The sequence below is a fragment of the Sinocyclocheilus grahami genome, unplaced genomic scaffold (assembly GCF_001515645.1).
Source record: "Sinocyclocheilus grahami isolate Dianchi unplaced genomic scaffold, SAMN03320097.WGS_v1.1 scaffold550.1, whole genome shotgun sequence".
NCBI classification, from domain to species: domain Eukaryota; kingdom Metazoa; phylum Chordata; class Actinopteri; order Cypriniformes; family Cyprinidae; genus Sinocyclocheilus; species Sinocyclocheilus grahami.
The window spans coordinates 241,084-253,374 of record NW_015505729.1 but is presented as its reverse complement, the minus strand read 5'-3'; the positions used below and the strand labels follow the sequence as shown (position 1 = coordinate 253,374).

At 36.2% G+C, this 12,291-nt stretch overlaps 1 protein-coding gene across 1 annotated transcript in view; it reads left to right on the top strand.

Moving 5' to 3' along the window:
• csmd2 (CUB and Sushi multiple domains 2) overlaps positions 1-12,291 on the top strand; it is a 294,566-nt gene that overhangs the window by 55,171 nt on the left and 227,104 nt on the right. Inside the window, exon 3 of the mRNA XM_016238904.1 lies at positions 10,769-10,963. Coding sequence (XP_016094390.1) covers positions 10,769-10,963 — 195 coding nt within the window. The remainder of the gene's footprint in view (positions 1-10,768; positions 10,964-12,291) is intronic.

The window sequence follows — 12,291 nt, the reverse complement described above, 5'->3', positions numbered from 1 at the left end:
ATTTCTTTTTTCCTCACATTCTTTCTTGTAGCAATTCCCTCTCAGTCACACACCTGACAGCTCATTATGCAGCTCATTATGCAGGCCTTTGTCTTCTCAGGTGTGAATCACAGCATTATGCATGATCATTCACGCCTCCTTGCATATACCTTTTCTACTCAAAAAGTGTCTTAGAAAATTTTAATCAATATATTGTTTTCTGTGAACGAGTAAGATGATTTTCACATAATTTTGAAGTAAAAACTCTAGACTTCAAGATCAGTTCTCAAAAGTCTTGTGATCAAATGTTCTGTATGTGTTTTATGGCCTTATTTCAGTGACTTTAAAATTGTAGTTTTTCACTAAGCACGCATAAACGTTGTTTTCTCACAAACAAAATCACGTACATACCAAAACACCCTCGACCCCAGAGGGTTTTAATAAAAAGTGTCTCACACAGCTCCGGGGTTGTGAACAAAGTCCTCCTGTAGCAAAAGACCGCTTCTTAAACCAGAGAAGGTGAACATGCTGGTATTCTTGTGGGGGGAAAAAAACATGCAAGCACTGTCACCATTAGTTTGACTTTTCTTTTTGTTTTCATTATCTTTGCTGTTTACCTCACATTACGCTTTTATTTATTTATTTGATTCTTCACTGTTTGCTAAACGTTCTGTAATTTATTAGTCAGTATAACGCAGCATGTGGTGTGTGCCATGCCTCATCTTATTTGTTTTTGTTAAACGTTTTGTAAGCTAATTTGTCATTGTATCCTACTGATTTATTGTTGTTATACTTTTTAATTAAGAATAACAATGAATCCATCTTTTGTTTTAGTCTTAAAAAATGAAAGGTGTGTAGATGTATTTAAGCAAAACAGTGACAACAAGATCGCAAATTCGAAAGTGAAAGCATCCGAAGCCCGCGGCTTAACACAGCAAAAGAGAAACTCCCATTCACAAAATTCAAATCACAAATAATACTACTGATGATAAAGAACGGGTTGAATGTTAACCACTTTCGTTTCCATATCTATAAACTATGGTAAAAGTTCATCAGCATGCATTGAATAATTCCATGTTGTAGCGCAAAAAAATTTAAAAAATATTGTGACCAAATCATGTGCTCGTGCGACTAGCTGAGAAAGTTAGTAGCAGAAGAGCACCAGTGGGAAGAATGAGTCTGGAGCCCTGTATAGACTATACAGTGCATGAAAGCAAACTGGTGCTCTTCTGTTTCTTTTGGTGTTTGACTCCCCCTTGTCTCGTATAAAAAGCTCAATAATCAGATAATCAGATTAGATCAGATAATCGCGATTAGACGGTTATTTAATTACCGCGACAGGCCTAATTATTATCAATGTTTTGTATCCTAATATGATTGTGCAAACCGTAAACCTTTTTTTCCAGGATTCTTTAATGAATAGAAAAAATATTATAATTTATTTGAAATAGAAATGTATTGTGATTTTTTTTTAAAATATTGTGACCAAATCATGTGCTCGTGCGACCAGCTGAGAAAGTTAGTAGCAGAAGAGCACCAGTGGGAAGAATGAGTCTGGAGCCCTGTATAGACTATACAGTGCATGAAAGCAAACTGGTGCTCTTCTGTTTCTTTTGGTGTTTGACTCCCCCTTGTCTCGTATAAAAAGCTCAATAATCAGATAATCAGATTAGATCAGATAATCGCGATTAGACGGTTATTTAATTACCGCGACAGGCCTAATTATTATCAATGTTTTGTATCCTAATATGATTGTGCAAACCGTAAACCTTTTTTTCCAGGATTCTTTAATGAATAGAAAAAATATTATAATTGATTTGAAATAGAAATGTATTGTGATTAGGGCTGGACAATAATTCAATATCAATATGTATCGCGATATAATCTTTTTCAGTAACGGTGATATGACTTTTAAACACATTTCCGATATTTCGATATACATTACCAGTGTTTCCCATACATTGGTTTATTTGTGGCGTTTGACTTCGTTGAATAAACATGAGCACGGCACGTTTCAAAATCAAAACGCGTCGCGGGTGTTTTATATGAATGTATCTCTGAAGGGAACCGACTGTCTTCAGAATAGTTTAGATGGCATTTTTATCTGATAAAGTAGCGTTCATGAGCGGAGCTGCTTTGTTTACAGCCGTTACTGGAGAAACCGTTAGTTCCACCGCTCTCACAGCGCCTCCTGCTGGCAGACAAGCGGTTTATTATTGAAAATGCAAACTGACTCGTTATCCTGGTTAATGCATGTTTCAATCTATAAGAATAATCAGCCTACACTACCAGTCAAAGATTTTTGAACTGCAAGATTTTTAATGTTTCTTAAAGAATTATCTTCTGCTCACCAAGCCTGCATTTATTTCATCCAAAATGCACCAAAAGCAGTAAAATTTTTTAATATTTTTACTATTTAAAATAACTGCTTTCTATTGGAATATATTTTAAAATGTAATTTGATATAAATTTTGGCCATATCGTCCAGCCCTAATTGTGATGCAAAAATTTTTGTTTTTTTGATCAGTTTAATGCATCCTTGCTTAAAAGTATTACTTTCTTAAAAAAAATTACGAACCCAATTTTTGAATGTTATTTTAAACTCTTTACAGCTGAGAACAATTCAGGTTTTATGCAAGTTTTGCGGGCAGGTGTCAAAATGTTAATTGCTGTTCATGAAAGATGAATGTTAAAACAACAGATAACTTTCACTTGAGTTGTGTAAAAGGCTTTACACCGGCTTTTGCTGCGTTATATGGAAGCTACATTTGGCAGCGGGGGAAGGATCAAGACAGATCAAGGGAGAGTAGAGACAATGAGTGGTGTATACAAAAGGGATCTGAGAACAGAAAAATATAAATGTGTTATTTTTAGTCTTTTTTTCTATCTTTTATGCTCTTATCTGTTGGTTTTAGACTTTTTATACCAGTTTTTGTTGATATTGAAAGTAATATTAGCTACTGTTTTAGTAGCTAATATTAATTGTTTTTGGTCATCATTTTTTAGTGTTATAATTGGCCTAGGTAGACGCTAACATAATATGTGTAATCTTGTGTGACTCATTACTATCCCATAAAAATAAATGTATTATTTTACAAGTTTTATGCCAGTAAGCCAAAATCAAAGTGATTGGGTCTCAAATGCATTTCATGCTTAATCGTTTTATACAGACATGCTGAGAACCACTTATTTTCATCTGCTGAAGTTGGTCACCCCAGCAATGTGCCTTTCTATGCTTCCTAATTTTCTCATTTAAAAATGTCTGATTCTCTGTTCATTACTGTTCTTCGAGCATGCTTTACATCTCTTCTTTCACATTCATCTCAAGCCGGCCGGCAGCTTTGTGTAATTTAGGAGCTGCTACAGAAGCTCTGATCTGCTTCTTTGATCCCTGTTTGGCATGGATTGATTTCACAGGGATGTACATGGAAATCTCCCAAATGGCAGGGTGATTTCTGAGAGATCGCAAGCACTATCTCACACATGCGGACAGGCTGTCTGACTGACGTCACGTCCAGGGATTCCTGCAAACAGCTTTGTCACAATACCTGCATGTTCCTGTCAACAAATACATTTTCCATTGAGCTCATAAAGCATCAGTCTCCTGTCTTTTCAAATCCCTGTATGCTTTTATTTTTTGTGAACAAAATTATTATTATTTTTTTTTTAATAAGAAGAATTTCCATGCAGCATTTTTGACCATGTATCAACCTCCAAAAATGTTTCGAGGAAATAAATAAATAAACAAATAAATGAGCAAGCCATAATACAATGGGCTGCCTTTATGGTGCATTTATTTATTCATTTGGCTGAAGCAATAAAGTAGCTTTGTTTTTTTCTAAATCTTCCCCTCGGCTGTGGCTTGCGAATCTCATTTTCCAGTCATACAGTAGTTTGTTTGTGATTACACATAAAAAACAAAATGTCTGGTATAATGAGTCTGTTACTTTTTTTTTTAATCTAAATTTGAATATAAATGCAATTTAAGGGAAATAAGTGTAATCATTTAAATTGCAACCTGTTCATCACCAAATCAAATGTAAGAATATGGTGTACGTGATATATTCTTTGGTTTTATTTTGTCCCTTAGGGATCTTCACATCCTGTTGTCATTGTATTAATTCTTTCCCCACTGTGTTTTTGAAAAAAAGTTGCCAGCCACCGCCAACATTTTTGATCATTTTGACAAAAATGTCATGGCCTCCAGAATATTTTGTTGTGTGAATATATGAACATATCAAAATAAAGAACAGAGCCTCTACTTTTAAACAACAACACAAAAATCTAGCGTTTTATTCTAGCTTCAAGCATTCTTTCTTTTTTTATCAACACTTGAATGTAGGTAAGTTTCATAAAAAAAGCAACATTTTGATCAAAAAGCTGAGAAAATCGCGTTTTCAGCAGTTTTCATTTATGTGCTGTTTATTGTTGATGATCACATTATTTTTCATATGCATCTGCTTACATATGAGATCGCTCGTTTCTGCATCTTCCTAGTCGGGGGATTGTGGAATAGTGTCCTCGAGTGTATAACAGTGGAAACACGGAAAATTCTGTATTTAGCGGGGAAGCGTTTTCTCATAAATAACGGAAAATTATGTTTGGTGGGGAAAGAGTTAAAAAAAATTGCTGAATGAATGAATGCTGAAAATCCAACAGGGTTGGAATAGCACGAGGCTGAGGAAACATTCACAAAATCTGAAAAATTTCTGTCAACTTTTCACTTAAGATCCATTAAGATTTCAGTGTCTGCCTTTCGGTTTACCAAAGCATATATTCATTTATCATGTTTTTGAATGCAAGTGTACAGTCCCTTATCCTCACTGCAGGATGCAGTAAGTAGCATCATTATGCATGGAGCTTTAAAAAGGTACATGGGCCTGTTACTAAATAGCTTTGAAGCCAGACAGTGGAGATTATTTTGTCTGTGGGTGAGTGGTGCGAATCAGCTTGTGAGACCGCCAGTTCTTAGAAAGAGTAGACTAGTGGAGATGTAAACGGTAACGCCGGAGCAACATTTGGAAACTCTTCCTCAGACACGGGGGTCCCTCTAATGTGTGAAACAGAGAAGATACAAACAAGCACAAGCTTACTGACACTCTCGTCCTTCTTCGTTCCACGCTGACACCGGTCACCGGCCCACCGCACCCAGGTGGACCTGTGCCTGTTGCCGTGGCAACGCGATGAGCGGAGACGAAGGTCTGACTCGGAGTATGTTGCTATGGAAAGCAAGCTCACATTATTTGCTCAGTTGCTTCGTTCATCACACCGTATAAGCAAATAAATCGGCTAATTCTGAATTAGTAAAACATCCAAGGTCTGTTTTTCTTTGCCAGAGGTGCTCAGTCTCTGTCCCGCTGTGGTGTAAGGCTATATAAAAGTGTGTATGAAAGGCTTTTAATAATGCGCCAGCCATAGCAGGCCCAGGTGGTTTGAAATTTTCTCAGCAGTCGAGCTCTTTGGAACGAAAGTGACAAGATGCCTCCAGATTAAACATATTGGTCCTCAGTGTGCTTGAGAAACAGGTATCAAAGAAAGAAAAAGCTGCCTGGCCTAGCAAGGTGACATTTGCTACCTTAGTCACAAAAAGATGTAGATAAGAATGATATAAAGACATGGCACACACATTTTGTGGAAGCCCAGAGGGCCTATGGTAAAATGCATGTTTACTGGTTACAGGAGGAGCTGACCTTAGGCAGTTATGTGATTTAATTTAACCATAGCACACGGACATTTCTCACTAAATGTAATTTTCATTTCTGTTAGTGTTTATATAAAATGAGGCCAACTTGCTATTTTTTTTTAGCAGCTTGCATAGTCTTTAAATGCTTAGTTGCAGAAGCTGTGCAGTTAGCAATGTATGCCAAATGTATTTGTTTAATATTAATAAATAATTTGTTTTAATATTTAAAATTAATATCATTTAAATATTTGGGCTCTGTCAGTTTACCCGCAACAATGCAGTAGTTTGATCAAAAGTGACCATAAATAATGTTACAAAGACATCCTGAAAAAAAAATGGATCAGTTTACACAAAAATACTAAACATTAGGGGTCACGTGACACTGAAAACTAGAGTAATTTTATTTCAATTTAGATGTTAATTTTTATTTAATAAAAATGCAGTTGTAATAACAAAATTGTAATGATATTTAATAGTATTGCTGTTTTTATTGGGTTTTGTTTAAATAAAATCAGCTTCAGTGACCATAAAAGATAAAAACATTTTTAAAATCTTACCCCAAATTTTTGAACGGTAGTGTATATTTTAGAATATAAAATAATTGTATAAAATATATGTTAACATAATGACATAATGTAGTATTTCAGCTTATCTTTATTTTTTTATTAGATTTTTCTGTTTGAATGTGCCCTGTCTAAATCACAAAATAACATGCAGCTAAAAAAATCCACAGTTACTAATATACATTTTCTGACAGATAGCTTTTAAAAATGATCAGTCGACCAAGATTTGAACTAGTCATCCTACTTAAAATAAGAAATGTCAAGCTACAACATCCCATACTGAGTGAGAGGCTGTGAATTCTAGATTCGCTACAGGAAGAAATGCTGCTCTTCATGCCTCTTGTTCTTTCTTTCTTCTTGAAACTTTCTGACTGCAAAATTCTTGAAGTATTCTGTTCCACGTGCTTTAAGGGACCCAATGGATATACAATCTTGAAGTTTGGGGTCTATTTGAGTGCTTATTAATGTTTCATGGGCTTTGGTTTGTTCATTTAGAGCCACTGCAGTAACAGGTTGTCACTAACAGCCCTGTGTGTATTCTCTTAGGAAGGTGAAACTAGGTTCACTCCAATTTACTGAAACAGTTATCACAATCACAATTATTCTGTTTGCTTGTGTGTGTGTGTGAATATTTTCACAACCAAATGTGATTATGAGCTGGCCAAACTACCAATTAATTGCCTCTGAAATCCTGCCGTTTATGGCACCTCTTGCCAGCTCGATAAATAAATAAGTAAAGGGAAAAAAAGAATAAATAAATTGGTATATATATACACATACACATACACACACAGGTTTGTTTTTATGGTTTATGGGGACTCCATAGGCGTAATGGTTTTTATACTGTACAAACCGTATTTTCTATTGTCCTACACCAACCCTACCCCTAAACCTACCCCTTACAGGAAACTTTCTGCATTTTTAGATTTTCAAAAAAGCTCATTCTGAATAATTTATAAGCCTTTTAAATTACGGGGACACTGAAAATGTCCTCATAAATCACCTTCTCGTTGTAATACCTATGTCATACCCATGTTATTATACAAATTTGTGTCCTCATAAACCCTCATAAACCACATACACACACACACACACACACACACACAATGAAGAATCAAGGTTTCCTCTGGGCAGATGCTGAGCCAATTATGAGCACATAATGTTACTGGCCATTCAACATGAGACAGACACCTTCAACCCCCAGTGGTTTGAGAACATATATTCTGCATTTAATAAGCTCATCTCCACCCTAACTCTCTCTGCTTTTCTGCTGACAGATTAAGAAAATAGAAATAAACTCGATCCAGATGAAACACAAAGACACCAGAGCCCTTGTGACTCAGGGTACTGAGAGAAAAAAGAAAAAAAACACTTGAAGCTGGAGTATTATCGACTTTCACACAAACCCCTTCGGATTAAGTGTGAATCCACTGACTCATTCGAATGTCATAGTGGCTTGCACAAAAAAATGTTGAATGAAGAACCCACTGTTGACTTAACACTTGTTGAACATTATGAATGAACTGTATCTGATGCAAGAGTTTGTAAAAATAAAATAAAAATTACAAATTGTAAAATAATATAATATAAAAATATAATTAGGGCTGTCAATTTAATGCATTAATTTAATTAATTAGTTATGGAAAAATAACGCAATAAAATGTTTTCAACAGTTAACGCACCCGCACCACCCCCAGACCTGTACAGCATCTAACATTTCATAGTTGACTGTTGACCAACATAATGCAGGGCAACAACTCACTGCTTAATGTAGCTAGTCCATAAATGCAGTTATATTCCCCTAAAATTCAATATATTGGAGCAAAAAATGCCCCTGTATGAGTTTTTGTCTCATATTTTTCATATGATAAGCTATATCACACAAGCAGCGAGTGCAGTATCACACTTGTGCTGTTGTGTCCCGAGTAGCTTGAATGAAAATGTGATGTTACACAACAGTTCAGTAAATAGTAAGGTAATATACATATACAATAATAACATTTTAAACACAGTGTTGTCTGTTTTTGCTCAGATTTGCCTGCGGCTCAACTCAAGTTTCTGAGTTTCTCAAATCATCTTCTTTAATGTTCCATAGTTTATGTTAGGCGGTTGTAGCCTAAACGTTTGTGTGTAATCATATTTGTTAAATCAATTAAAATATTTCTTTCTAAATAATCTACTTTTTCTAATGTCTACTTGATACTTTTCTTATTTAACACAATAATGGCTTTAAATTATCTTTTGGGGGTATCTTCACAGTTAAATTTAATATGCAATTAATTAGATTAAAATGTTTAATCTACTAACAGCCCTAAATATAATATAATATAAAATATAATGTAATTTGATATTATATGATATAATATAATATAATACATCCAACACACACACACACACATTAAGAACAATTTTGTTTCATGGAGAGATGAAATTTGTTTCATGTGGGGAAGTACGGATACTGATACTGGTATCGGTATGGGGCCTGATACTGCACTCCTGTACTCGTATACTCTTACTCGTTAAAATGTTCTTGTGCCAAAAGCCATTACCACACAGCGTGTGAACAGTGCTGTGTCCAGACAAAGAAACAACAACAACAGAGAGCAGAGTGGAGTTATTAGAGATTGAGGATGTCTATAAAGTACATGCATGTAATTAATATAATGATAAATATTCAATATATTAACACCTGCATGTCTGATGTGCTCGAGCTGCTAAGCAAAGCACTCTGAGTGGATTGAGTCTTCCTGTCTAAGTAAGTGACTCTGACTAGAATGAACTGTAAAGTGCACCAAACTTTGTTGTAATCATGAAACTATTTCTCAAGTGAAATTCATTAGGAAAGGAAAAAAAAAGTGATGCAAAAAAAAAAATAGAATCGAGTCCCATTCTTCACCAGGTTACAAGAACAGTGTTTGCTCTTACATTCCTCTCTCTCTTTGGTTCAGTGTAAATGGAGACAGAGAAAGAAAAATAGAAGGAGGGTCATAGATGCAGACGTAACGCGAGAAGCATCTCTTGCCGTTTCAGCGCTCGGGCAGGATATAGCGACCCTTAAAATGGTTAAAGCAGTCAAACTGCAAGGGTGGTACAGTCAGTCCTGCGAGTTATAGACTAGATATAACAAATGCAGTGGGGCCACAGGGAGAACAGCATATGAGGGAACATCCAGAGGCGGCGCAGAATACTTAAAGTCTCTCAAGGCCAGTGGGGATTTATGTTTAAGAAACAGAGCTGTTATGGATTCATGATTTATGTATGCAAAATCAGAATGAGAAAGTAGATGGTTTTTATTCTTTTGAACAGTTCTACCGGACCAGCAATGGGAGAATCTAGATAGCATTCTAGCTCATATTCATGCCACTCGTTCAATCAAGTTAATTAATGGTTAAGGGAGCACTCAACTCAGTCCTGGTTAAAATCACACAATCTCAAGTGTATGTTTCTCACACCTGCGCAACTGTTCATTAATATGCATGCTGATAAATGTGTGTGTGTGTGTGTGTGTGTGCGTGTCAAACGTGTTGTTCTCACATGCTCTCACCTATGCAGTGACAAAACTGCTCTCCTAATCAACGCTGATGTAATTAGCAGTCAGCCCACCTATCTCTCTCTCACTAGCTGTCTCTCCATAGCCAGCTCTTCTAAGACAGATTTCCCTACTGCAGTGTACCATTCCTGTTAACGGGTCATTGCCGTTAGGAGAGCTTATCTTCTGTATGGGTATATTGTGTTCACGCTTGTATACCCGCAAACTAAATTACATGGCTTTTCCAATCAAAACAGTAGAAAATCTGAAGAAAACCAGCTGGTGGTATTGTACTGAATAGCTGGAATATAGAACACATATTGATATGGTTCAAATTCTTTTGAAATGTGAGTGTGTATCTGTCTGTTTGTCTATTTATTTTGATCTACTGAATATCTACATAAATGTTTTAAATATTTTATTAAGCCTTCTGAGCAAAATAACAAAAACTTTAAGTATTGTCTGAATGGTTGTTTGACATTTTTGAAATGTTAAAAATTGTTAGTTTTCCAGTAAACTGACTTGCCTTAGACTTTAATGTGCTTATGTCAAAATGTCTTGTATGAATTGATTATGTACATAATGTTTTTTTTATTTTTTTATGGCGAATAACAATATCTTGTGATTGGTTGAAGTACTGTAAGTGGATTGAATATTATAGAATGTACAAATCAGTAATGCTGTGATTTTATAAGTATTATGTATTATGAAGTTACATTATAGATCTATAATTTCAGGCTATTACTGCAAATTGGAACCCTACATCTATATTGTACACTTTTGTAAAGATGCAAAATGTGTCTGAAAGAAGTCTCTTAGGCTCACCAAGATTGCTTGTATTTGATCAAAAAAAAATTGTATGTGAAATATTACAATTTAAAATGTATTTAGATATCATTTTTAACAGGGGTAGCTTATACATTAAAAAATCTAAATGCATCTCTCTCTCACACAGTTTATTGTATATATAAAGATAATTTACAGTTAAAACATTTTGTTTCTGTCCCGTTCCAGCCCTTCCAAGCTACACCTGTGGGAATCCAGGTCAGCTGCTGAATGGCATGCAGCAGGGCTCTACTTTCAACATCGGGGACAAGATCCGCTACAGCTGCAACCAGGGTTATGTGCTGGAGGGCCACACCGTGCTCTCCTGCCTGGCCACTTCCTCCGGCACCGCTGCCTGGGACTTCCCCCTGCCGTACTGCCGAGGTGAGTCCAGGGGCTCCAAATGGGCGAGGTGGGACTGAACCTCCTCAAGATAGACTCAAGAGAAGGTTACCAAGTGTCTTTATCAGCGCTGACAGATATTCCAGCGTTTAGTAGCAGGTTGGCTGCACAGTTCTATTTTTCCTGGTTGAGACGCAGCAGAGACCCCCGAGGTAATACCTGCCGACGTGTGAAAGCCGCACAGACGTGTTGTGTGAGACAGCGAGGTCACGTGGTAATGTGTTAGCTGTTGACTGGGGGGAGAGCATCCAAATGCTCTCGGTCTTGATACACTGAAAACGTGCTGACAGTTCGAGGCCAAATATTAACACAATGTTGAGCCCCACTGACGTGATGTGCTTACATTTTGCGTCCATTCTGTTATATGCAAAGATCAGGCTCATAAGTATGCATAAATGAACTCTACATGGGCATATTCACATATTCATGACAGTCTCATAAAATCATACACAGGTCTTGCAGTTAATAAAACAATGAAAATGTGCTCCACAGATAATAGCATGTATAATGTATTAGACATATGCGAGTGCAATGCACAGTAGCTTTGGTCTCCAGATCGAGTGTGAGTGTGTTCTTGCAGGCCAGTATGAACCAGGGCCATCTGTGCCCGGGCTGGGGGACAGGAAGCCCACGTAAAGACACACATGCTAAGACATGCAATGCCAGAAGAAGACCCCCTCTTGCCAATACTAAAGCTCCATTATCCTTCACTAGCGTCCTTCCGCCCCTCGTTATTCTTCTTTTACATTGTACAGTTTTTAGTCTTTTCGTCCCTGTATTTTTCTCACCATCACACCACTCTGCTTTCTCGTGCCAGGTGTTAGCAGTTCATGGATTTGCCGAGTCCCGATCTAACCATATGTCTCCAGATGCTCATTCCTTCTTAACTTTAACAATAAAGTATTTATTAAAAAAATTACAGGAGACATAAGTGTGCCATATTTGTATGAGGAATTGAACAGCAAAATGAATTGAACTGCAGTTCTTGGCACAATTAATCTGATGGTTCTTAGCCAGTCTGCAGAAGGGTACAGCAGAGCTAATATATTTATGGATTTTACTTTTAGACAATATTTTTTTATTTATAAAAAAAATGTCAGAATAAACTAATCTCATATTCAGCCTATGTAATGAAAATAAAGTCATAAGTGAAGTAACCTTAGACTTCATCTTAAGTTATTTAACATATTGTATTATTTTGTGGTAACCGTTGCATTTATTTATTGCTAACGTATTTGTTGAAATTGAGATGTATACATCATATGAGCTGAAGCTGAATAAATAAGCTTTCCATTGATGTATGGTTCGTT